The sequence below is a fragment of the Ailuropoda melanoleuca genome, chromosome 10, assembly GCF_002007445.2.
Source record: "Ailuropoda melanoleuca isolate Jingjing chromosome 10, ASM200744v2, whole genome shotgun sequence".
Classification (NCBI taxonomy): domain Eukaryota; kingdom Metazoa; phylum Chordata; class Mammalia; order Carnivora; family Ursidae; genus Ailuropoda; species Ailuropoda melanoleuca.
Genome location: NC_048227.1, coordinates 50,416,869 through 50,443,304, shown reverse-complemented (window position 1 = coordinate 50,443,304; position 26,436 = coordinate 50,416,869). Strand labels below are relative to the sequence as shown.

At 35.9% G+C, this 26,436-nt stretch overlaps 1 protein-coding gene and 1 non-coding gene across 12 annotated transcripts; one reads left to right on the top strand and one right to left on the bottom strand.

Annotated features, from left to right (window-relative positions):
• The first annotated feature begins 1,493 nt into the window (after positions 1-1,493).
• On the top strand, positions 1,494-26,189 carry PNISR (PNN interacting serine and arginine rich protein). Of its 11 annotated transcripts, XM_034670879.1 has the most exons (15): positions 1,497-1,602; positions 2,432-2,507; positions 10,820-10,899; positions 11,881-12,021; positions 12,471-12,589; positions 14,059-14,247; positions 15,636-15,859; positions 17,327-17,498; positions 18,632-18,822; positions 20,530-20,667; positions 21,106-21,205; positions 21,942-21,995; positions 23,057-23,227; positions 24,514-25,600; positions 25,842-26,189. In XM_034670879.1, the coding sequence occupies exons 5-15, from the start codon at positions 12,502-12,504 to the stop codon at positions 25,870-25,872; spliced, it is 2,445 nt and encodes an 814-aa protein (XP_034526770.1). In that variant the 5' UTR covers positions 1,497-1,602; positions 2,432-2,507; positions 10,820-10,899; positions 11,881-12,021; positions 12,471-12,501; the 3' UTR covers positions 25,873-26,189. The 11 variants fall into 11 exon arrangements, with proteins under 11 accessions (XP_034526768.1, XP_034526766.1, XP_034526767.1 ...); XM_034670877.1 differs by lacking the exon at positions 2,432-2,507 and having other exon boundaries at positions 1,494-1,602; positions 12,475-12,589; XM_034670875.1 differs by lacking the exon at positions 2,432-2,507 and having other exon boundaries at positions 1,494-1,602.
• LOC117804273 lies at positions 8,599-8,789 on the bottom strand. Its single transcript, XR_004628619.1, has one exon. It is a non-coding gene; the product is annotated as a U2 spliceosomal RNA (small nuclear RNA).
• Positions 26,190-26,436: the final 247 nt, after the last annotated feature.

Sequence of the window (26,436 nt, the reverse complement as noted above, 5' to 3'; positions counted from 1 at the left end):
GAGAGGAAGAAGCAGGCTCACAACAGAGGAGCCTGATGTGGGGCTGGATCCCATAACGCCGGGATCACGCTCTGAGCCAAAGGCAGACGCTTAACCGCTGTGCCACCCAGGAGCCCCTGTTGTGTAGGCTTTTTGTACTAAGTGGAAATTAGTGAAAAGGGCTAAAAGAATGGAACTTTTCTTTTGCATCCTATAGTAATATTCATGCACTCACATCATGGTGTTGCCAGGTGTAATTTGTAAGCGTTTCTCCCACGATAAAATTTTATTTCGAAGCCCACTTGACTTTGAGGACCAGCACATCTTTAGCTATTGAGAACTTTTTCTAATGCTCATCCAGGAGTATGAAGGTCTCAAGTATCCTATTAAGGAAGACTGAATTTCATGCAAATGGCATCTATATTTTCACAACTGTATTTATCTTCTTTATCCATCTAGATGCACTTAATTTTGTTTCTATTGTAATCTGCCCTTTTTGCCCCCCACAATTCCCAATGAAATAACTTGGTTCACACTTTGGTTACGCAAAAGTTTCATGTTACTCTCTAGAAAGGCACTTTCCAAGATTTAGTTGAGAAATACCGTATCTTCGTAATAATTTGTTTTCCTTGTAACTTGTAGCTCCTAGCCTGGAAACAGATACCTTTGATATTTTAACGTCGTTCATACTAAAACACCGTGCAAATTATTCCATTCGAGGAATTGCATTGCGTTAAGTCCTTTCGGGAGGCCATCTTGTAGTCGAGAGAAAGGAGTAACAGCACAGAAACTGATTACCCCACTTCTCCCTAAGGGTCACGGGTAAAGAACGAAATATCGGCGCTAACTGGGTGACGTAGAGCTGAGCAAATGTCGCCGGAAGGTGGCGCGATGTTTTGAGGTTAAAAAAGAGCAATCGCCGCGGGTTCAGTTAAGGTCTTTGCAGTCGCTACCATCTAGACTGGCCATTTCACTAACGTCCGGTCTTTTCGAGGCGGAGCCGTCAGCGACGCGCTGTAAGACCCAAGCCTGGAGTACTCTAGAAGTTCGGACAGAAAAATGCGCTCTGGGCGTACCGAGCAACCCACTGGAGTCGGTTCAGTTTGACTCTGACGTCTTTCCGTAGTCTGAAAGTAGCGCCGCGAATTCAGCCCCTCTTTTCCGAAGCGAAAACGTTCCTGGCGGGGAACATACTTCCCCTTGAAGGAGGATCACGTTGCTAAAGTAAAAAAAAAAGAAAAAATTGAGGGCGTTCTGTACTGAACACTTAAGCTCCTGGCTTTTTGACCATTGTAAAGATGAAAATGGGTTCGGCATGACTTAATTAAGAGATATCCTACAGGAATGTTCAGACACTTGCACGGTGTTCACTACCAAGTCCCGGTGGCTTTGCCCAAAACAAAAATGGCATTGAGACACGTTAACTGGGTATAGTCACGTGCTCAAAAACCAGGATGGGGGACAATATGGCTTCAGATGACAAGCGGATGTTATTATTATTCACTTCCGGGTGCAACCACTCGGGCGCCATCTTGTCTTTTTCGTGAAGAAGTAGGAGCATCGAAAGGTTTGGAGAGGTATTACAGGAACGGTGGCGACAACGGTGTTCCGGAACCAGAGTGGGTAAGTGGTGGAGAACAATTACGCGTGGGGGACTTGGCAGGCCATTACAGCCTTCTTGGTTTCTGTGGCGAAGCTAGCTTAACTTAAACACGTAGGCTGCGTACGCTGCTTGGCGCGACCGCTGGAACCTCATCGCCTTAAAGCGGCGGTGTCCGCCCGACTTGGTGAGTCAGGGCTGTGCCCTCAGTGAAAAGGAAATGTTGTTATTAAAGAGAATGCTTACGACCCCTTCCTCTAACTATAAGAGTTTTCTCTCGGAGGAGAAGGGACGAATTGTTAGGCTTCTGACCGGCCGTTAAGCACTGCGCCTGCGCAGTGGGAACCCCTCTTATGGGGAGGGGGTGCAAGGGGGCGGAGGAGGCGGGGGCCCGGACCTGGACCTTTTGCGCTGTGCAGTTCCGACTACGCAGGCGCAGCCAAGGGCAAATGCGTCCGGTTAACTACAATTAGGTTCCCTAGTTTGTATTTTTGTTGTGTTTTCTTCCAGTGACGGACATTATATGTTAAAGTTCACGAGGGGAAGAGTAGTATCCACTATTTCAGTTGTGTTATCTTGTGAATATTATTATCTGAACATCATGGGCACTCGACAGGTTTTGATTGTTGATGGCTAATTCATAAAAGAGCAAAATAAACTCGGAATTTGTGACTTGAGTGCAGCTAAGCAAAAGTGAGAACAAACTTAACACTGAAGATTCACCTGTAGGACTATCGTGGGGCTGTATAGAAGTAGTAACAGTAAAGCGGTTCTTTGAAGATGTTCATGAGACTATATTTTTAAAAGATTTATTAATAGACTTTATTTTTAAAAACCGTTTTTGATTTACAGAAAAATTGAGCAGATGGTACAGAGTTCCCATATAAACACCCCTGCCTTACACACGGTTTCCTTATTACTATTATAGGTCAGTATGATATATCTGTTACAATTAATGGATGAATATTGATGCATTATTATTAACTAAAGTCTGTAGTTTATTCATATATCCTGAGTTTTAGCCTAATGTTTTTTTCTGTCCCAGGGTTCCATTTAGGTTACCATATGATGTTTAGTTGCCATGTGTCCCTAGCCTTCTTTTGGTTGTAACAGTTTTCAGGCTTTCTTAGTTTTTGATGACTGTTACAGGCTGAATTGTGTCCCTCCAAAATTCATATGTTGAAGTCAGTAACGCAGAAGTAGCCATATATGGAGATGGGGTCTTTAAAGAAGTAAAATGAAGTCATGAGGGTAGGCCCTAAGCTCTCATGACTGGTGTCCTTTCTTATAAGAAGAGATTAGGACTCAGAGGGAAGACCATATAAAGGACATAGAAGACAGCCATCTGTAAGCCAAAGAGAGAGGCCTTCAGATGAAACCAGCCTTGCTGACGTTTCAATCATGGACTTCTAGCCTCCAGAACTATGAGGAAATAAATCTCTCTTCTTTAAGCTGCCGAGTGTGTGGTACTTTGTTATGGCAGCCCTAGCAAACTAATACAGTGACCTTGACAGTTTTGAGGACTACTGGTCAGGTATATTGTAGGGTGCCCTCCTACTGGAATTTGATGTTTTTCTCATGGTAAGACTGGCCTTAGGGGTTTTGGAGGGGAAGATCACAGGGGAGCAGTACCTTTTTCAGCACATCCTATTAAGGGTATGTAATATGAATGTGATTTATCACACTGATAGTGACCTTGATCACTTGCTTAATGTTTGTCAAGTTTCTCCGCTGTGAAATTACTCTTTCTTCCACCTCCTCCCTTCCATACTGTACTCATTGGAAGGTAGTCCTTTTGCACAGTCTACATTTGAGGATTAGAGGGTTATGTTCTCCCTCCTTTGGATGGAGTATCTACATAATTTACTTGGAATTCTTCTGCATGGGAAATGTGTCTGTCTCTGCTAATTTACTTAATCATTTATTTGTATTGGTATGGACACATGAGATACTTGTGTCATAATTTGTGTTGTAATCCAGTGTTACTTTATTTTGTTGCTCGAATTGTTCCAGTTTTGTACATTGGGAGCTCTTTCAGTTGTCTACTGTGACATGCCCCCATTCTTTTAGTTTTTTAATTTTAAAAAAAATTTTTTTTTTAGCACTTTCTTCTTGGCATTATAAGATGCATCAGACTCATTTTGTGTATTTTTTATCTCAGTCTGATGAATCAGTTATTTCTCTAAGAATTCTGATTCCTTTTATTGGAGAATGATATTAGAACCAAGATAAGTGTGCTTTCTGCTTCTGGGGTGTTGTTTCCTTTAGGCTTGTTCACTCTCTCTGTACATTTATTTTTTATCACCTTTTTTCTGTATCTATTCCTAAAATGTCCAATTCTCCAATATTTTTTGACTGCCTCTTTTGATCTGCAAGCTGCAAAGTATTTCAATATATACTAAAATGTATGTCTCATCAAGTAGCAAAAGTTTTTTTAACTACATTTCAAATGATTATAAGGGTAGCCTTTACTGGAGCCATTTCCACCTAACCTGAATTGAACAAATGAATTCTTTTGACTTTGAGGTCAGTCAAAATATATAGGGCTGAAATGGCAGGGGAGAAGAGGTTTGTTGCATTTTGTGGTTTTTAAACTGTGTATGTGATGTGAGAAACATTTTACCATATGCATCAAAGCATAGATGTGTTTCTCTATTTCTGATTTTGCAGTTGATACTTAAGTGCTTATTTATTTCTGAATAAGCGCGGGCACACACACACACACACACACACACACACACACAGAGGAAGAAGAGGGGCAAAAGGAAGGGGAGAGAATCTTAAGTAGGCTCCATGCCCAGTGTGGATCCTGATGTGGGTATCAATCCTACAACCCTGAGATCATGACCTGAGCTGAGATCAAGAGTTGATGCTAAACTGACCGAGCCACCCAGGCACCCCTTATTTATTTTTTTGATGCTTAAGTGCTTTAAAACAAATACTACATTTTCATCCTTATTCATCTTTGTCAGTCTATGAGAGGACTTTTGGAAATATTAATGATTGTCATTTAAACAAGTAATTTTAAGAACCCCAGAGCGATGAATATTCTAATACAGAGTCATCTAAGAAATGGATAAGATAAATGATGATCATTTCTGGTTGTATTAGTTTCTTAGGGGTACCGTAACAAATTACCACAAACTGAGTGGCCTGAAACAACAAATTTATTCTTTCACAGTTCTCTGGGCTAGAAGTCTGAAATAAAGTTGTTTCTGCAGGGCCATGCTTGCTTGCTCCATTCCCAGCTCCCCACCCCTGTTTTAGGGGAAGATCCTTCTTTGTCTCTTCCTAGCTTCTGGTGGTTCCCAGCAATCCTTGGTTTTCCTTGTCTGTCGACACATCACTCCAGTCTCTGCTTATGTGGTCATAATGGTGTCCTCCCTGTGTGTCTGTGTCTCTAATAAAAACACCAATCATTGGTTTAGAACCTGCATTAATCCAGTATGACCTCAACTCTTGAATACATCTGCAGAGACCCTATTTCCAGATAAGGTCACATTCATAGTTTATGGGAGTGTGGATAGGACTTAAACATATTTTTTTAAGGGGACACTGTTCAATCCTAACACTGGTCATAGTCATAAACTAGATTTTTCCAGCCATATGTGATAACTTGGATGATCTGATGCAAACCATAGTTATTGGTTTTTCTGTTTTTCCTAAATCCCAATTGTTTCCAAGGAAATAGAAGTTAATTTAATACCATAAAGGGAAACGCTTGCAGTCTGGCTGATCTATAATCAGATTTTCCAAATTTGAGAAGTTGAGCCTAAGATCATTAAAATTAAGGCTAAAGGAAGGACAGATAAATTGGAATTGATTTTTGATGTTATAAAACCAGAGTAGCAGTAACAGAATTTTATTTTCTTCATTGAATATTAGTGTACTTAACTTGTTAATAAATTTAAGTGAAGAGTAGAGTATTTCACCACTTTATATGGACAAAACACCATGGAGAATTCAAATAATTATAAGACTCTGCCCTCAAGAAGATCTTATTTGAGGAAAGAAAAAAATGAAAATTCACTGTAAGTCTCTGTAATTGTACACTGCATCATCTTTATTATCATTATGGAAATTTTCAAATGGTGCAAAAGAAGAGTGTAGTGAACCCCAATGTACTTATCACTCATCTTTAACAGTTATCAATATTTTCCAAGTCATTATTAAACCAATGTGTAAATGTCATTTTTAAGGCTACAAGGCTAAGATACAGGGCTATGTTATTTCATTGAAAAATACTGAAATTACAAGATAATTTTTTTATTATTGCCATATGTGCCTTCATATTCCTGTTTTCCAGATTTTGCAGTTGTTTTATTAGTAAGTAAAGAAGATTATATGGTGAAGATGAAGAAAGTGGGGTTTCTATATCCTTGCTATCACATCACTTATAATCAGTCATGATCTTTATTTTTTTATTTTTTAAAGATTTTATTTATTTGACAGAGATAGAGACAGCCAGTGAGAGAGGGAACACAAGCAGGGGGAGTGGGAGACGAAGAAGCAGGCTCATAGCAGAGGAGCCTGATGTGGGGCTCGATCCCACAATGCCGGGATCACGCCCTGAGCCGAAGGCAGACGCTTAACCGCTGTGCCACCCAGGCGCCCCAGTCATGTTCTTTAATCAAGAAATAATTAATGAAATCCTTTTTCAAACATTGTGCTAAGTGCTGAAACACATATAAAAGTTGATGTTAAGTATTTGAGTATACTAAGTCTTTTCTTAAAATCTCTCCCTTTACAAAATTCAGCGTAATTCTACATTTTATTCTCATGACCAGAGATACCCTTTTGGGACTAGATTATAGAAATTTACTCCAAATCCTTCATAAGAAAATGAGACAGTCAGCTAATTTGTCCAGAGTTTCATGGTTATATTACTTGTGTGATGTTTATTGCCTATATCAGTCACTTTGGACTGTGCTGATCAGCTTCCTTTGATTCTTTGTCTCTTTTAAAAATCTACAGGTTTATTTTTAAAAATACACTTGGAATGCCTGGGTGGTCAGTTGGTTAAGCATCTGCCTTTGGCTCAGGTCATGATCCCCGGGTCCTTTGATTGAGTCCCACATTGGGCTCCTTGCTCAGTGGGGATCCTGCTTCTCCTTTTGTTTGCCACTCCCCCTGCTTGTGCACTCCTTCTGTCTCTCCTTGCTCACACTCTCTGACAAATAAATACAAATCTTTCAAGAAGTAAATATTAAAAAAATAAAAATACACACTCATGGGGCATCTGGGTGGTTTAATTGGTTAAGCATCCAACACTTGGTTTTGGCTCAGGTCATGGTCTCAGGGGTGTGGGATTGAGCCCCACCTTGGGCTCTGCCCTCAATGCAGAGTCTGCTTGTCCTGCTCCCTCTGCTCCTCCCCCTGCTCACTCTCACTCTCAAATAAATCTTAAAAAAAAAATACTCATGGCAAAATCATTCAAAGAACACAAAGATATAAAATAACATTTCCTGATTTCTGTTTTCACTTTCTAGAGCTTACCAGTTTTTAAGAGTTTTTGTAATTAGGACTTTTCTATACTAAATTGCATTCTTTTTTTTTTTTTTTAAGATTTATTTATTTGAGAGAGAGTGTTGGGGGGGCGGGGAGGGGCAAATGGAGAGTGAATCTTAAGCAGACTCTGCACTGAGCGTGGAGCCTCACACTGGGTTCGATCCTAGGACCCCGAGATCAAGACCTCAGCAGAAACTAAGAGTCAGACATCTAACTGACTGCGCCACCTAGGCACCCCTAAATTGCATTCTTTTTTTTTTTTGAAGAATTTATTTATTTTTATTTATTTATTAGAGAGAGAACACGCAGGGCGAGGGAGAAGGAGTCTCTCCGATGAGCAGGGAGCCTGATGTCGGGCTTGATTCCAGGATCTTGAGATCATGACGTGAGCCGAAGGCAGACGCTTAACTGACTGTGCCACCCAGGCACCCCTAAATTGCATTTTTTTTTTAAGATTTTATTTATTTATTTGACAGCGCAAGAGAGCACAAGCAGGGGGAGCGGCAGAGGGAGAGGGGGAGGGAGAAGCAGGCTCTCCGTTGAGCAGGGAGTCTGATGTGGGTCTCAATGCCAGGGTCCCGGGACCATGACCTGAGCTGAAGGCAGACGCCCAATCGACTGAGCCCCCAGGTTCCCTAGATTGTTTTCTTAATAAGAAAAAACCTCAAGTGGGATCGTTATTCATATTGTATCACGCAATTTTTTCACTTAAGAGAGTTTATTTATCAATATATGTCAGCATATAAAAGTCCATCTTATTCATTGTAAATGGCTGAATAGCAATCGACTGTATGGTTCACTTTTCTCTGCCTTTGAGTGACCCTAAAAGCAGTTGTTCCCTGTTACAGACATGCTGCAGGTTTTTGGGTAACAGAGTGAATGTACTCCTCTATGGTTTTAAGTTCTTTAAGAGAAATTGCTAGGTCAGACAGATGTGCATGTAAATACTGTACCACTAAATTGTCTTTCTGAAAGACTTGGGTATTTTACCTACTCCCTCGTTCAACACTCATCCTCTGTAGCCAAGTCAAGTTTCTCAACTACAGACTTAATTGAAGCGTTTTATTAAATACCTCCTAACTTCTTTGACTTTTACTGTCACCTTCTTTGCCGTATTTTTATTCTGTTCTGCTTCTCACAATTTCACATCTGTTTTCATATTTTTCTCAGCCTAAGTGCATTAAACACTGTATATGAATAGTAGCTTTCATAAAAACTTGGGGTAAGAAGCCTTGAAAAACATAGTAAAAGTAGAAGTGACTGTTTTCAACAAACAAAAATGGCAACAAGTAATAAATATCAAACTCTTGAAAATATGCAAGTAAAATTTTTTTGTGCATAAGAAAACTTTTGAAGTTTCTTTTTTTTTTAATAATAAAAGCTTTAATTTATGATATTGTGAGATGTAGGGACAGGAAGATATTTTTCCAAAGATAAAATGAAATCTGGTTAAGTTTCAGATTGCTTTTTTTTTTTCTTTCTTATTTTCAAACAACATTTATTTCCCCTGAGGGGGGTGGACCGTTCCTGGAAGTACTGCAATACCAGGTTGATGCGTGAAGTGGATGGAGCAAGCTCCTATTCCATCTCCTAATTCCAAAAATCCATTTAATATATTGTCCTCGGATAGAGGACGAATCAGATATTAAACTGATAAGAACAGATACAACACTTGATCTTAGCCAAAAGGCTGAGAAGCGATTTCAGATTGCTTTTAAAGAAAAAAAGAGTTGAGTAGAAATGTCTTGGCTTGATTATCAACCCCACTGCCCCCCTACCCCCTAGCCCATTTGTAAACTTGAAGAGTGCTATAAAAAATGATACTGAGAAAGTCTTTATAGTGATATTAAGCATTACTTTTTGAAGGCTCTTTTGCTGAGATTTCGTATGTTTCTCATTTAATCCTCACAAGAACTCTATGAAGTAGACATTTACCATGTCCTCCATTTTACAGATGAGAAAACTGATAATTAGAGAATTAGAGAGTGGTTAATTTGCCCATGTTCATACAGCTAGTGAATAGGTAGGCATCATGAACCCCAGAGCTTGTGCTCTGAGGTCTGGGTTACAAGTGATGGTCACAAACTAAAAAGGAGAACTGCAAAAGTTGTTCATGACCACCATTAAACATGAGTAAGTGAAAGTAACTTTGGAGTGATTTTTAGAGAAGTAAATCTGTATTGGAAATGATGGTAGGGAGTCTGTACACATCATTTTCATCATTAAAGTGGTTTTGCTGAATGCACGTCTATTTGCAACTCTAGGACGCACTTTATAGAGCTAGTTATAATGCCTACATTGTATGAGTTTATAACCTATGACAAAAAAATCCATGTGTTGAGTTGGTACAGCCACTCTGGAAAACAGTGTGGAGGTCCCTTAAAAAGTTAAAAATTGAACTACCCTATGACCCAGCCCATTGCACTACTGGGTGTTTACCCCAAAGATACAGACGTAGTAAAGAGAAGGGCCATATGCACCCCAATGTTCATAGCTGCATTGTCCACAATAGCCAAATCATGGAAGGAGCCGAGATGCCCTTCAACAGATGACTGGATTAAGAAGCTGTGGTCCATATATACAATGGAATATTACTCAGCTATCAGAAAGAACGAATTCTCAACATTTGCTGCAACATGGACGGCACTGGAGGAGATAATGCTAAGTGAAATAAGTCAAGCAGAGAAAGACAATTATCATATGATTTCTCTCATCTATGGAACATAAGAACTAGGATGATCGGTAGGGGAAGAAAGGGATAAAGAAAAGGGGGGTAATCAGAAGGGGGAATGAAACATGAGAGACTATGGACTATGAGAAACAAACTGAAGACTTCAGAGGGGAGGGGGTGGGGGAATGGGATAGACTGGTGATGGGTAGTAAGGAGGGCACGTATTACATGGTGCACTGGGTGTTATACGCAACTAATGAAGCATCGAACTTTACATTGGAATCCGGGGATGTACTGTATGGTGATTAACATAATATAATTTAAAAAATCATTAATAAAAAAAATCCATGCATTGAGTTCTGATATACCATTAGAGCTTTGGAAGACAGAACAAACCATGTTTACACCAGCTTTTTTGGTTTTCATAAATGCAGCAGTTTCCTTATCATTAACCTTCAAAAGTAAATAGAAGGAGCCAGAGACAGTTCATTTTTTCAGTTTGGTATTTAGTGACTGCTGTGTGCAAGAAGCTGGAAGATAAAAGGATGAATAGATTTGTCTATCAGCTTTAAAAGCTGTTGATCTAATGGGCATAAAATGCAAATGTTTGACGGACAAATTTTTACCTTGCTGGTGTTAATTTTTAAACTTAGAATTTTATAGAAAAATGTAAAAGCATTTTATTACTTATTTTTGCCATTTATGTTAATACCAGGTGGATGAGGTCTTTTCAGATGTTTGTTGTTCCTTTTTTCTCAGCGTATATGACAATACCTAAATTGTTGGACATTATTTTGTATTAATGAATTGTTCCAGTAAATAAAAAGATAATTCGAGAGGAAAAAAATGTTTAAAAGTTTTGCTTTCTCATTTGTGATGTACCTATTTCCCTTAACTTTATAATGGTAAGTAGTTTTCATTATAAAGTTAATGAAAGAAAAGACTCCAAATTAATTTGGAGATATCACACTTTTATGTTGCATTTCTAGAATTTATTTTTATTCTAGTAACTCTTCATAATCTAAGAGTAAACATATACTCTTTTTCTTTCCCCCCCTCAGGGCATAAGTAATCTTGCTGCTATGCTTCCAAGCTGTAGTCTGAATCAACCTAAATTTTAAACAGAAGGTGAACCTCTGAGGTCAGTCAAAATAGCAGTTGGTATTTCTTTTGGGTGTTCCCTCTTCACTTGTTACCTTTTAATTAAAGTTATAAAGGGTTCTAGTAAGTCGTTTAGCTTTTAAAGTGTTTAAAGTTATAGTTGAAAAAGAAGAGAGGGAAAAAGGAGAAAAGAAAGAAAATCTGGAGATTAAAAAAAAGAAGCATATGTAGTTTGGAACTGATTGCCAGTCCAGTTGTTGGTCTTAGATATGGTGCTATTTATTTAGTTTCTGTTTTGCCATATTCCAGTGGTGCCCTTACAATAGACTGTATTAGTGTAACTAGAAGTCAAGTGCACTTGACTATAAGAAAGTCAAGGTAACAAAGGAAGGCACCTTTCTTAATTTACAGTGTTCTTCAGTTGAAGGGTCAGGATCTGCCATTGATAGAACTGGTAACATTCTGTGAATGCTGCAAAGACTAGAGCTGCAAACTCTTGTAACAGCCAGTTGTCCTATTTGGGTGGATGTTTCTTACTTCTTGTTAATCTGGCTTTTTTATTTTTTGTGATCCCGCAGTGCTAAGGCTTGCTTTTGTCTTGTATTTAGAATAAAGGAAAAGGTCAGTCTAAAAAGATTCGTTTAGTAAAAATTTATTTAATGCCTGCTCTATACTGAGCCTTCGGGTACAAAAATGAAGAAACATATCCTACTTGTCATGTGTGTCATTGGTTCTTGAACAGGGTTGTATATCAGTGTTGGATAAAGTACAAATATACTAGACTTGTAAGAATTTTAAACTTTTTATTAAAGTTTTCAGAGTAGTTTAGAGAAAAGTAGACTAGTGTGATGAAACCCCTCCCCCACACCCATCACCTAGATTGAATAGTTATTAACATATATTCTCTTTCCCTTTGTTGTCCATGCTATTTACATGTTAAGAAACTTGGTCTTGTAGACTATCTCACCTTCTGGATTTGTCCGATTGTTAAATGTTTACGTCATTCTTTTGTTCCTTGTAGTTTCTTTATCCTGGAAGTGAGATCCAAAAGCTCAAATGGATTCAGTTTACCATTTTTGGTGAAAATATTCATAGTGATTCTGGGGACATAATATTGTATCTCAGGAGGAGACTTCCTGAATCAGTTGTTTCATTAGATTTGGTAATACGTGATTTTCTAATTCTATTCTACTTCTGCATTCGTTAGCTGTAATTATTTATAAGGAAGAGTTTTCCTTCCTCAGAGCTGTTGTTTGGTTACCCTTTTTAGGGAGTCTTGGTTAGGGAGAGATTAAATCACTTTTTTTCTTAAAATCTTTAAAATAACTACATTTCCAGAGATCTGTATTGGAAAAAAATAGATTTTCCCCCATCTTTTTGAGCTAAATTGATTAAAGCTATGTTTGCCATCAAGCTCTGACACCATCATTAACATGAAATTTTATACTCTTGCTTGCCAACCTAAAAATTCCAGTTGCCTCTGGCAACCTGTTGTCCAGAATTTTAGAGCTCTGATCACATAACTGTATCATCCGATAATAATTTTTGATGTGTGAGCTTTTAAAATTAAAGAACTCTCATTCATTTTTAAACTGTTTTTTTTTGTTAAAGGTAGAAAGTCAAATATATTTTAAAAGTCAGGATGTGGGATCAAGGAGGACAGCCTTGGCAGCAATGGCCCTTGAACCAGCAACAGTGGATGCAGTCGTTCCAGCACCAGCAGGATCCAAGTAAGGAAATAAATTGAATTTGGAAGTTGGGGAAGGGGAGATAGATAGAGATGAGTGGGAGATAGGCAATAGAATTAAGGGAAATGGAATTGGGATTGATTTATTGGAGCATTTTATGAACAAAATTTAATCTTTTCTCATAAATAATATAGCTATAAGATACATATTAGGGAATGGATTTCTCTTTGGAGGACTTCCCCAAAGAGTAGAAAGCTTTATGAATACTTTACATTTTCAAAACTGATTTAGTTCTTGTTTTTCAAAGGAAAGAGGAAAATCTTCCTTAAATATGTTGCTTAAGTAAAGCATACTTCTCTTGTTAATTCCGAATCTTATGATTCTCTGTAGTTCGTATTCAACTGATGGTATGCTATATATATCATTTGAAAATTTATTTGTATTATGGAATATTTCAAGCATGTATGGATGTAGAATACGAGGAGCCCCCATTTATTACTTAGCTTCGTAGTTACTAACTCACAGCCAGTTTTGTTTCATTAATGTGACCCTTTCCACTGCCCTGCTTTTATTGGGTTAATCTGATTCTATTTCTTTTTTTAATACCTACATAGATTCTGTTATAGGACTATACTGTAATTTAATAAATCACTTTTGGATGACTGGGTGTAGCTTTTACTTTTTGAAATAATTACCATAATTTTGTATACATGTCATTGCATTGTTACTTGTCCATTATTTGCTGAGGAAAAACAAATCCAAGAACTAGGTTTGTTACGTTACTGTTGCACATTTGAAAAGTTTTAGATACACATTGCCTAAGTTCAGCTCCACCTGGGTTCTGCCAGTTTATGTTTCCACCAAAATGTATGAGAATACCTATTTAATCTTCACTGAGATGTGAAAAAACATCTTATTCTACTTTGTTTCCTTCATTAATACTGTTAAATCTTAAAATGTTATCTATAGGTATTGGAGAAGAAAGAGGACCTTTTAAGATAGCAAAGCAATACATTTTGAGTAAAGAATGACTAAGAAGTTGTTAAGGAGATGTATTTTGACTAGAGAAGGGAGCCTTAGTAAAGAAGGGTGACGGTGAGGAGGAACAGGGATAGATAACTATATTTCTCTGAAGTCTTAGGATCCAGTGTAGGCCTGGGTAGGACCTGTTTAAAGAAGAAGTGAGTGAGTTTTGATCATTTGTTTTTTTAGTAGTTAAAAAAAAGACTTTAAAAAGACTAAACTAAGGTACAGGGGATACATTTTCTTATGAGTTAATATTAGAAATCAGTTAAGAGTGTTTTTGTGGAGTTGTTTTCTGAAAGTCTTACAGTTAAATTATTTTGTAGCCTGGATATGGGTTATTTTCTAAGCATCCTTTCAGCCATAACATTCTGTAATATTTAAAATCTCTAGTAAGGAATAACTGAGATGGTTGTTTTAGATAGAGGCACTGTTCTTCTAACTCTTAAATTCTGAATGCTAAATTCTGCTATGTTAAATTATATTAGGCCAGATTGACTGGGCTGCATTGGCTCAAGCTTGGATTGCCCAAAGAGAAGCTTCAGGGCAGCAAAGTATGGTAGAACAACCACCAGGAATGATGCCAAATGGACAAGATATGTCTGCAATGGAATCTGGTCCAAACAATCATGGGAATTTTCAAGGGGATTCAAACTTTAACAGAATGTGGCAACCAGGTTTGTTGTTTAATGTTATCCAGATTTTAGGACTATTTTTAAAAATAAAATGTGGATTAAATTAAACTGTTTAATTTGCTTAGTTTTATGACTTCTTGAAATTAATGCTTAAAGAGTAGGCAGTTTCATTTAGATTTGATCTTGAAATTTTGTGGTTAAAGTTATTCTGTACTCAATCTGCTAGCATTGTGGCACTCAGTTTGATTCTTTTCTTGGTTCTTCATTCCTAGGCTGACAGGGGCTGGGAACACTGGAAACTTCACTTGGCATCTAGGGAAGAGAGCATTCTATGTCTCTCTGTTGCAACCTCTGGCCTTTTCAGAAGCAGCACTGGCAGAGCAAAACATGTCTAGCCTCTAATTAAAGAAATATTGTGTCACTATGTGACAAATTAGTCTGTCAAATACACTCTGCCCCTACCATCCACCCATCATTTTCTTCCCTTTTTTTTTTCAGATAGTGAAGATCTTCCATAAGTTTTTATCTGTTTTATTTTTTTGTTTGTTTGTTTGCTTTTTTGCTTTACAGTATGATTTAGATTTTTTGATGCTAGTTCAGTTTTCCATGTCTTGTGTTATTAATTATTTTTAGTAGTCACTTCAGAATATTTATAGAGGAATCTTACATTTGAGTATGCTGATGGTGAAGTTTTAATCTCCCTTTCCCTATTGATACTTATTATTGTTTCTCAATGTAAGAGTGGAAAACTCAGGAGGTAATCCTCTTAACATCACTTTAAAAGAATAATGAATATTCTAATCTTTGATACTCTGACGTAGTTTATTTCTAGTTTTCTTGAAGCTACACCAAATTTCCCCAAGTTTGAAAATGTTTTGGTTCCCAAGTTCAAGCTCCTAAGTGACTCACCCTGGCATTCCCACTCCCCAACTTTACTCTGCTGGCTTTCTTTGTGACCTGGGCAAGTGATTTAACCCCTGTGTGCCTCAGTTTCCCCTCCTTAAATAGGCAAAATAAAACCTGATTTCTCCCTACCTCACAGGGATGTTGTGAGGATAAATGTGTTCATGAAAGAAAGAAATTATATATAAAATCTCAAGGTGTTAATTTTTTATGGTGTTGTTATTGAACAGAAATAGAAAAATTCAACAAAAAAAATTGCTTTGGATTTTGTTACATTTATTAAAAAATAATTTCGGGCATTTGATTTCTATATGTTTAGGATATAAATTAGCATGGAGATAGCTCATTTGAATTATTTATTAGTTTAATTAATTGCTTATTTTTAAGATATACAAGAAGAATTTGACCAAGAAGTCATAGATTTTTAAATGTTTCTTTGCTGAAAAATCTTTCTTGAGATCTTAAAAATTTGTGTTGATTTTGTTATAACCCCCTGTTGAATGTTTTTATGCCTAAATCCTAAATAGAATGGGGAATGCATCAGCAGCCCCCACACCCCCCTCCAGATCAGCCATGGATGCCACCAACACCAGGCCCAATGGACATTGTTCCTCCTTCCGAAGACAGCAACAGTCAGGACAGTGGGGAATTTGCCCCTGACAACAGGCATATATTTAACCAGAACAATCACAACTTTGGTGGACCACCCGATAATTTTGCAGTGGGGCCAGTGAACCAGTTTGACTATCAGGTGAAAGATATTTTGTTGCTTTAATATTGTAGATGTGCACGTAATCCATTCTTTGGAAGTGTCTCATCAAGAGTACCTAAGATCTGTGTTTCACTTTTCAGTCTTGTACAGATAAGGGCATATTATGTCTCAGAACACGTACCAATTTTTGAGTATTAAAATTACTAGATTCTTATTTTCTGGTTTTTGATTTGCTTAGGAGAATGATATAAAGGATCGTTAGGGAAAAGTTTGGATAAAATGAAAAATGTGTAAGTGCAATAGCTATATGATGTTTTCTAATAATTTCAAAATGGTATACTTAATTGTTGAATAAAGTTTAGAAAATGCACAGTAGTTGAATACATTATTTGTCAATAATAGATTATGGATAAGACATGAATAAAATACATGAACAGATCATCTTCCTAAATGCAGTTCTTTCTGCTGTTTAGAATTAGGACTTTTTCTAGTGATGTCATTTTTTTTCCATTCTGACATGACATGTTAATGGAATTGTACATAATTTCCTTTGTAGCATCTAATTCATTCCTAGGGACATAGAACTCTATGGGGAATATTATCATTATGTGGGGCTTTATTTTCTCTACTCCGCCAAGGGTCCACCCTTAAATGATAGTGCTAGGTGTCATTTTGAAATAACTGATTGCAGTTGTTACCTTATAAACTGAGCTATCATAATTTAAAATTTTGAAAAAACTCATACATTATTTCACTAATTAGATTAATAATGGACATAAATGTAACCAATATTCACCTTGAGAGTAATCTTTATTCATTCTTATTCAGATACTTGTGATGTACTCATACTTGGTATACAGATATGACAGTTTTTGGTTTGGTTTTGAAGAAATGTAGTGTCAGGGAGCTTCTACTCATACCCTATTTTCTTGATAGATCCCTGTGGTAAAAAGCCAGAGATCTCTGTTAGCAATGGGCTTAGAAAAGCCTCTGAAAATAGCAAAATTACAAAAAATATTTAATGATTCAATAACTTTTATTTTGTTTAAAATAGATACTTCTTGCAGGATTACAGAAACAAGTTCCCCTAAGAAATAACTTGAGATTGATTTAAAAATTTTTTTCTTGTATTTTCTAGTTACAGAAAAATTGACATTTGATTTCTTGGTAGTGGAAGGACTAGTTTATAAATGGATTCAAAATGAGAAAGGTCACATATATGTGTATATATATATATATACATCCTTGTCTATACTTCTTGAAAATAGTGTATTAGCTGAATTTTAGATGGCTCTTTGCATTTATGTAGGCAGAAAGTCTTTATCTTTCTTAAGAATAGTAAGCCTAGGTTCTTGGGGCTACAGAAATATCGGTGGATATTAGAACCATGGAATTCTTGGATTTGCTGCACACATGGATTTCTACTGTCCCAGTTCATAACACACGTGTGTCCCAGAGAGTATATTGTATTAATGTGAAGAAAAATAAACTGCAATACTCTTTCAGCATGGGGCTGCTTTTGGTCCACCGCAAGGTGGATTTCATCCTCCTTATTGGCAACCAGGACCTCCAGGACCTCCAGCACCTCCTCAGAATCGAAGAGAAAGGCCATCATCATTCAGGGATCGGCAGCGATCACCTATTGCACTTCCTGTGAAGCAGGAGCCTCCACAAATTGGTAGCTATTTAAGTTTTAGTGAACCACAATTGGCATGATTTCTTGATCATGTAAAAAGAATATTTTGTTTTCTTAAATTGTTCTGACACTTGTGATATGTTAGGAATTGATAGTTTAAAAGCCTATCATTTTATAGTCATAATCCTTAAAATTACAAAAGGAGTACTGGTATAAAATACAAAAAGTTCTGAATAATTTTCTTTAAAAGAAATTGTTACCTGAACTCCAGATTTTGTGATGGATTGTAAATTTATCATGGCCATAGTGTCTTGATATTTTTTCAGTGTTGACAGTTTGATACATTATACCAGTTTATGAATAGTTCCCCATTTTAAAACCTCTTAGTTGTTCTCTGTCTCTGGTCTCTTTTCACTTTCATTCATCTGATACACTAATGTCAGATAAATTTTCCTTTAATTATTTCACTTTCCAGAAATATTTTGGCAGAAGATTCAAATTTTTAACATATTATAACAACTTAGGTCTAATGACAAGGTACAAACTTACACTACTTTATATCTAGAAATCCAAATTGAACACTTAATAGGCCAGAATGTTCAAGTCTTAACTTTTTATTACGAAGTAGACATTTTAAGAAGATTCTAACTTCTTTTTTAACTTACGGAATCATACTTATTCAGATGGCTTCTCAGTGTGAAAATAGACTTGTGCTTTTGTTTGACTCTGTTCTGTTTTTATATTTTAGGAAGCAGTGTAATGTAAGAGTTTGGCTTGGAATTAGCCCACATCACTACTGCTGTCTCTTTAATTTTGAGCATATCACTTAATCTTTATGAGCCCCAGTTTTCTTATTTGTAAAAGAGATTGAGTAATAGTGATTTTTTTTTTTAAGAATTAAGCGAGATGATGGTTTAATGTGCTTTCATAGTGCGTGGCTTCTTATAAGCATTAACACAGTATTCACTGCTGTCTTTAAAAATGATCTTAAAGAGAAGCATAATGGTTAGTGGGTTGCTTTACCACTGTCTTACTGGAGAATGATAGTTATAAGCACTCAAGTGGCACCAGAATTCTTTTATTTAATTCACTCACAAAGTTTGTAGAAATTCAAGAATAAGGAACTCATGCATTTATGATTTTTACTTAGAAATACTTCTTTTCATGTGAAACAGATGCAGTGAAACGCAGGACTCTTCCAGCTTGGATTAGAGAAGGTCTTGAAAAAATGGAACGTGAAAAGCAGAAGAAGTTGGAGAAAGAAAGAATGGAACAACAACGTTCACAGTTGTCCAAAAAAGAAAAGAAGGCCACAGAAGATGCTGAAGGAGGAGATGGCCCTCGTTTACCTCAGAGAAGTAAATTTGTAAGTGTTAGAATCACTTATCGTGAAAAGTCCATGTGTTTTATATGTGAAAAGTATTGAAATAAATAACTAATTTAGCCTATAGAGAGGTACTAGTATAATGTTATTGAGATTACTTGTAGTAAGTTTTTTTGAGGATTATGTTTTTATGTATGTTGTTACTGAGGGTAGAGTAAGGAAAAAAGGGGCAGTAAGTTAGTAAAACATTTCTTTCCAGAGAAAAATTATTTTGTGGGACGCTAGATAGGTCTTAACTTGAGAAACGAATCTGTTTTTTTGTTTCAGTACAGCTGATTCCCTAGTGGCCAATGATAAAACAAAAGTCAATTAAAATGGCAAAGGAGAAGTAAATCTCCTTTTTTGAACGTTTAAATATGTGTTTATACCAGAGGATGTAATAACTTTCATAGTTTTTGACATGAGCACCAAAAGTAACAGTTAAACCTTTAAAGCTTCATCATTTAGATGGCGTGAGTGCTTAGGAATTTTTTTATTTAGCAATAATGTGCTCTCAGTTGACATGATAGCCACAACACTGGCTGGTATGTAGCTTTGGAAATAGCAGCTTCTCTAGGCCGTTTGGTGCTTCAGAAATAAATCTCAAGGAGGGTAACTAGCAGGGTAACAGCAGGGTAACTAGATTTAAGCAGACATTGGTTTAGCTTAAATTTCACAAATGCCGTAAGTTACTTTTATCTTTTGACAAAAGAACCATGCCAAAGATGTGTTTTTGTTGTGGGTGTTAATGAAGATAAGAACCAAAAGACTGCCACTATTAAAATGTGTTGTTATTATTTTTATTTATCATTTATTTATTTATTAGTTTACCCTTTTTTTTTTTTTTTTGGTAATTTTTAACTCTTTAGATGAAATAGTGGATTTCCAGATTTAATAGGTTTAAGTGTCAAAAATATTGTTTGGAGATTATCTTTCCTCTCCTCCCAAATGACTTTGGGCTTGTGTTACATGTAGTCTTTCCCTGGTTCACATAGTCTTTCCAAACTAGTATTTCAATGATCACCTTGTCTTTTACTTCATAGGATTTTTAAGGGTAACTGTAGGACACTTTTTCCTAAAGAAGAGTCCCCTTTTTAAGGTGTGCTGTCTGGATACTGAAAAACCTATAGCCAGAAACAAACTGCTGGCATTTTCTCCATCTGAAGTACATTTCATTTCTTACCTGTCCATTTCATAGCAAAAAAGAAACAAATTTCACAGAGTTTCAGGGCCAGCTGAGATCTGCAAACTGACTTCAGATTTTAATTTTAAGTCACATGATTTTGGGCAAATAGCTTAAATTTATAGTTATAAAAGTCACACTGAATAATATAAATATGGTCCACTTTTCCAAAGTTTCATAAGCCACTCATTTCAGGACCATCATATATAATGGCTATTAATTAAGTCAGTCTCGGCATGATATATTACTGGTTATTTATAAAATAAAGTCAAAATTGACTAAGAAAAAAATTGAAAAGTAATTAAAATAATTGATTCTCATAAGCTATCTTGTAATCTTACATTTCCTCTCAGGTAACACTTTATACTACTAAATGAAATCTGTAGTCTAATTTAGAGAGAAATTTCATTTTTATATATCTGTTTCATAGACTTTTTAATTTGTGGTTTTAAAATAAGAGTGTGTAAGATAATGATTTTATATTATAAGCCTGAATTTGGGCTACCCATAGTATTACTTATTTTTAGGATAGTGATGAGGAAGATGAAGACACTGAAAATGTTGAGGCTGCTAGTAGTGGAAAAGTCACCAGAAGTCCATCTCCAGTTCCTCAGGAAGAGCAGAGTGAACCAGAGATGACTGAAGAAGAGAAAGAGTATCAAATGGTAGAATGTTAAATTTCTTACCATGTACAGGATTTTTAAAAATGTGTTGTTATTATTTTTATTCATTATTTATTTATTAAGAATGGGAAAGAGGGGAGGCGGGGGAGAGAGAGAATCTTAAGCGTGGTCCACACCCAGTACGAAGTGCGACATGGGGCTTGATCTCGCAACCCTGAGATCACGACCTGAGCTGAAATCAAGAGTCTGATGCTTAACCAACTGAGCTTCCCAGGCACCTAGTTTTAGTATTTTAAAATAATTTTCAAGATACTTAGTTCCTTGGAATGGTTGATAATGATCTCTACTTTAAAAATGTTTCATAAAATGGCTTTGCCCATTCAGTTTTTTGAAAATATCAAACTTTATTAGTAACTGTAATAGTTAAATTAGAAATAATATACATAAATGTATATAAACACATAAAATACCCTTCCATAGATGTTGCTGACAAAAATGCTTCTGACCGAAATTCTACTAGATGTCACAGATGAAGAAATTTATTACGTAGCCAAAGATGCACACCGGAAAGCAACGAAAGGTATATTGTGGGTATTCTTGGTTTTGTTTTTCTGGGAGTATTTTGGTTTTGGTGGCTATTTTGGACTTTTTTTGGTTGTCCTTGCTGAATTGTAGCAGATATTTGAATATTTTCTTCTTGCATGTTTTAACTCTCTGGGAAAGGTTAGGTTTGTAGACACCATATTAAAACAATACAAATATTTTTCTTTTACCCAACTTGCCTGAGCACAAATGAGCGATTATGCTGTTGTTCTATAAAATGTATAGTGGAAAATTCTTGATGTTCAATTTATTTCACCTGATTTTGTTTTTTTATAGATACCATGGTATTGGTGTATAACTTCTAATGCAGTTTAGTTTCACTAATGAATTGAATTATGAACCCTCAGTTTTCACAATTTACCACTTGTAGTTCTTACAGAAGCAAGAAATTCACCCATCCCCACCCCCCTTATTTTTAATAACACAAAATATATTGAAAGCAAAATTAAATTATGGACCATACCTCAAAAATAAAATACTGATGTACTGGTCAACATTTTTCATCATTATAAACCAATTTCAGCTCACTTCAGAATTATAATTTCAAGGCCAGACATGCTACTGGTTTAAAGTGAATGTTATGTTTTTAATGTTTCTTCTCTCCCCAAAAAGCAGCAATAGTAGTAGATTTAACAATACCATAGACTCTCATGACTATGAAATCGTGGCTATTTGTGTTAACATGTTGTTCCTGTTGTTGATGTGATACAAAGCTCCTGCAAAACAGCTGGCACAGTCCAGTGCACTGGCTTCCCTCACTGGACTCGGTAAGTGTTTTCCTTATTTGTGAGAGGGCCTTAAAGGGAAAATCACACTTACCTTGTCTCTCTACGTGTTCTGTTTTGAAACTGTACTGTTCCTACTCAGTGTATAACCCAGGCCTTAGGGTTATATCAGTCTCTAAAAGGTTTGCCTATTTTTTTGACTAAAGCATTCACAGAGGGATTATTATAAATCATAAATGTGACTAATTGATAGTTTATTGGGGCAAGTTGTAATAGTTCATAATTTAGCCGTGATAATATTTAAGCTCACTTTCAGAATTATTGCATACATGCTTTAGGGAAGAACCTATCCACTAATGCTTTTTAAGCACCTTTATTTAGATTGTATTATAGTAAGTTGAGTTTTAACATAAAGGAAAAGAGTTGATCTTACAGTATCATAGTAAATAGTAGTGATGTGTTCATAATTGCTCTTTGCATGATATATTCTCAAGTATATAGAAGCTTGAACGTGCCTTTTCCACATCATACCAAGTTAGTCTTTGTGGGGACCAACAGAAATGGGTAGTACCAAATGCCCATGTAATTTTGTGATGATTGCTATTTAGGTCATTTCAGGGTGGGGAGTAGTTTTAGGACCATACTGTTTCTGATCAGTGACAATTACAGTATTCTAATTTTTTTAGGGAAAAAATACTTTGCATACTACCTGGGATTTCTGAGCTTTGAACAATGAAAGAATTAATTTTAGAATGATTTTCAGGATCATCAGTAGTTGAATTGACGATGCTTTAGTGAGGCGTTGTTATTGCCCTGTTAAATGGTTTGTTGGTTAGTGTGGACAGTAATACAAAACCATTATCACAATCCTTTGTGGTGAGAAATATATGAAATATTCCAGAAAGAATGAGATTCTGTTAATTTTCAGGAGAGATCTATGAACTCCTTAAGAATTGGAATTTATGCTCCTCCCCACCCCGAATAAGCATATTCTTCCAAGAAAAGGCAATGAAAAAAGAAATTAGCTTTCTTCTCGGACCTTAAAATTTTTTTAGTGTATAGAATAATTTTTCCATATGATAGACTGGGCTTTATGCACACAGGTGGACTGGGTGGTTATGGATCGGGAGACAGTGAAGATGAGAGGAGTGACAGAGGCTCTGAGTCATCTGACACTGATGATGAGGAATTACGGCACCGAATCCGGCAAAAACAGGAAGCTTTCTGGAGAAAAGAAAAAGAACAGCAGCTGTTACATGATAAACAGATGGAAGGTATATCTTTTAGACTCCCTTAATTTTTGTCTAGTTTTGTTTGTGTTTCTTTTTATTTTTTTAACCAACCTAACAATATCAAGGATAGAATTAAGGTTAGAATGTGGATAATATATGATGTAACAGAAACTAAGGGTTTTGGCTTATTTGCAGTTTTTTAAAAAAATTTATTGTAGTATTCAAAATATGTAGTTTATAAAAGGTGAACTTTGTTTTGTAAGACATTAATTTTAGTGGCTGTAAGTTAAGATATTTAGTGTATTTTTATTTCTTTCTAAAGTTCTCAAAATGAAAAAGAAGGCTTTTTTTTTTTTTTTAAAGATTTTATTTATCCATCTGACAGAGGTACAGACAGCCAACGAGAGAGAGAACACAAGCAGGGGGAGTGGGAGAGGAAGAAGCAGGCTCATAGCGGAGGAGCCTGATGTAGGGCTCTATCCCATAACGCCGGGATCACGCCCTGAGCCGAAGGCAGACGCTTAACCGCTGTGCCACTCAGGCATCCCGAAAAAGGCGGCTTTTGAAATGGTGGAAATATATTTGTAAAATTATTGAAAAGTAATTTGTAGCTAGGATATTTAATGTATAGCTAGTATATTTAAGGAAACAGAGGACTTTATAGAAGCTTTTTTATGCAAAATACTATATATATGACTGTAGTTCTTTATGGTTTATATAATGATATTAGGAATATGAAAGAATATTTTGAAGTTTTTGGAAAAATCATAGTTGGGACAATTGGGAAGGTAATTAGTAAGATTTAGCCGTTGAAAATTCTCTATGAGTTAGTCACCTACCTTTAAGTTGCCCTTATTGGACAAAAGGGAAATCTTTTCAGATTGCTTCAAATGTACCTTTACACTTCGGTACTCTGTTGCTTTATTGTCTGGGAGCATGGCTAACTACATGTAGCTATTGAACATTTGAAATGTAGCTAACCCTAAATTGAAATGTGCTATAAGTATGTGTAAAATACATAATAGATTTGAAAGATCTTATGTGCCAAAAAAAAGCAGAATATCTTAGTATTCTACTAAATTTATTACATGTTCAAATGATAATATTTTTGATTTATTGGGTTAACAAACTATTGAAATTAAGTTCATCTTTTTTTATTTTTTTAGTGTAGTCACTAGACAATTTTGAACTTATGTGGCTTGTATCCTATTTCTGTTGAAGAATGCTGTTCTACTGTAATCATCTAATAGCTTGAAATTTGGTAGTTTGGAAGTTTTTTTCATTATACATTTGACTTTTCATAGTATTTTTGTCTTTTTCTGTTTCAGAAGAAAAGCAACAAACAGAAAGGGTTACAAAAGAGATGAATGAATTTATCCATAAAGAGCAAAATAGTTTATCACTACTAGAAGCAAGAGAAGCAGACGGTGATGTGGTTAATGAAAGGAAAAGAACTCCAAATGAAACTACGTCAGTTTTAGAACCAAAAAAAGAGCATAAAGAAAAAGAGAAACAAGGAAGGAGTAGATCCGGAAGTTCTAGTAGTGGTAGTTCCAGTAGCAATAGCAGAACTAGTAGTACTAGTAGTACTGTCTCTAGCTCTTCATACAGTTCTAGCTCAGGTAGTAGTCGTACTTCTTCTCGATCTTCTTCTCCTAAAAGGAAAAAAAGACATAGTAGGAGTAGATCTCCAACAATTAAAGCTAGACGGAGTAGAAGTAGAAGTTACTCCCGCAGAATTAAAATAGAGAGCAGTAGGGCTAGAGTAAAGATGAGAGATAGGAGGCGATCTAATAGAAATAGCATTGAAAGAGAAAGACGAAGAAATCGGAGTCCTTCGAGAGAGAGACGTAGAAGTAGAAGTCGCTCAAGGGATAGGCGAACCAATCGGTCCAGTCGCAGTAGGAGTCGAGATAGGCGTAAAATTGATGATCAACGTGGAAATCTTAGTGGGAGCAGTCATAAGCATAAAGGTGAGGCTAAAGAACAAGAGAGAAAAAAGGAGAGGAGCCGAAGTATAGATAAAGATAGGAAAAAGAAAGACAAAGAAAGGGAGCGTGAACAGGATAAAAGAAAAGAGAAACAAAAAAGGGAAGAAAAAGATTTTAAGTTCAGTAGTCAGGATGATAGGTTAAAAAGGAAACGAGAAAGTGAAAGAACATTCTCTAGGAGTGGTTCTATATCTGTTAAAATTATCAGACATGATTCTAGACAGGATAGTAAGAAAAGTACTACCAAAGATAGCAAAAAACATTCAGGCTCTGATTCTAGTGGAAGGAGCAGTTCTGAATCTCCAGGAAGTAGCAAAGAAAAGAAGGCTAAGAAGCCTAAACATAGTCGATCGCGATCCATGGAGAAATCTCAAAGGTCTGGTAAGAAGGCAAGCCGCAAACACAAGTCTAAGTCCCGATCAAGGTAGTATACTTTTTAAAGTATTTTGTCTGATTTTTTAAAAAAATTTGACTGAATTTATTCAAAGTTGAAAGTGTCCTTTCTCTCTCTCTCTTTAATAAAAACTCAGTTTGGTACTTGATAAATGATCATAGTCTTAAGTAATTTTAGAAATCCTATATAATAATATTTATTTAAAAATTGCAGATTCTTTAGTTTAAAATACATTTTTATTTTAAATTTGTCTTTTCCCTTTTTTTTTCAGATCAACAACCCCTCCCCGTCGTAAACGCTGAGGAGTGATGTGGCAAGAATGCCATGATGTTTAAAAAATTCCATGAGTTTTAAGGGCTTGTCTCATTATAGAGGCACATTGTGGCTGTGTAGGTGAAATCAGAATCTTTTTTTTTTTTTTTTTTAATCTGTAAATAGGTGTACTTTTTCCAAATGCTGCTCCAAGTTACTTAATAGGATTTCTTTGTATTACTTTTTTTTCAAAAAATAGTGCTTAATAAGACTATAAATATGCCATTCTCTTTCAGCTGTAATGTTCTTAGAATTATTCTTGAATGTACTGTGATGTCAATAAAGCTCTTCAGTTCATTTTTGTTAACCTCTTGCACCTTAATTTTATGATTTTAATCTAAGGAACGTACTTTTATAAAAAGGCAGCTGGAATTTTGTATAACAGGTTTTAAAGGTACTTCCTCTCATCTTCCCCAAAGAAAATGGTTTTAACTTAATAGTTTGTCAAAGTTTGTAAATTGTACCCATGGATTTTTGTCAAATTCCAACTTTAAGGGTGTGGAAGTGGGCCAAAAATAGACCTTTACTTTTCATTTGGAAACATTTGACAGCTT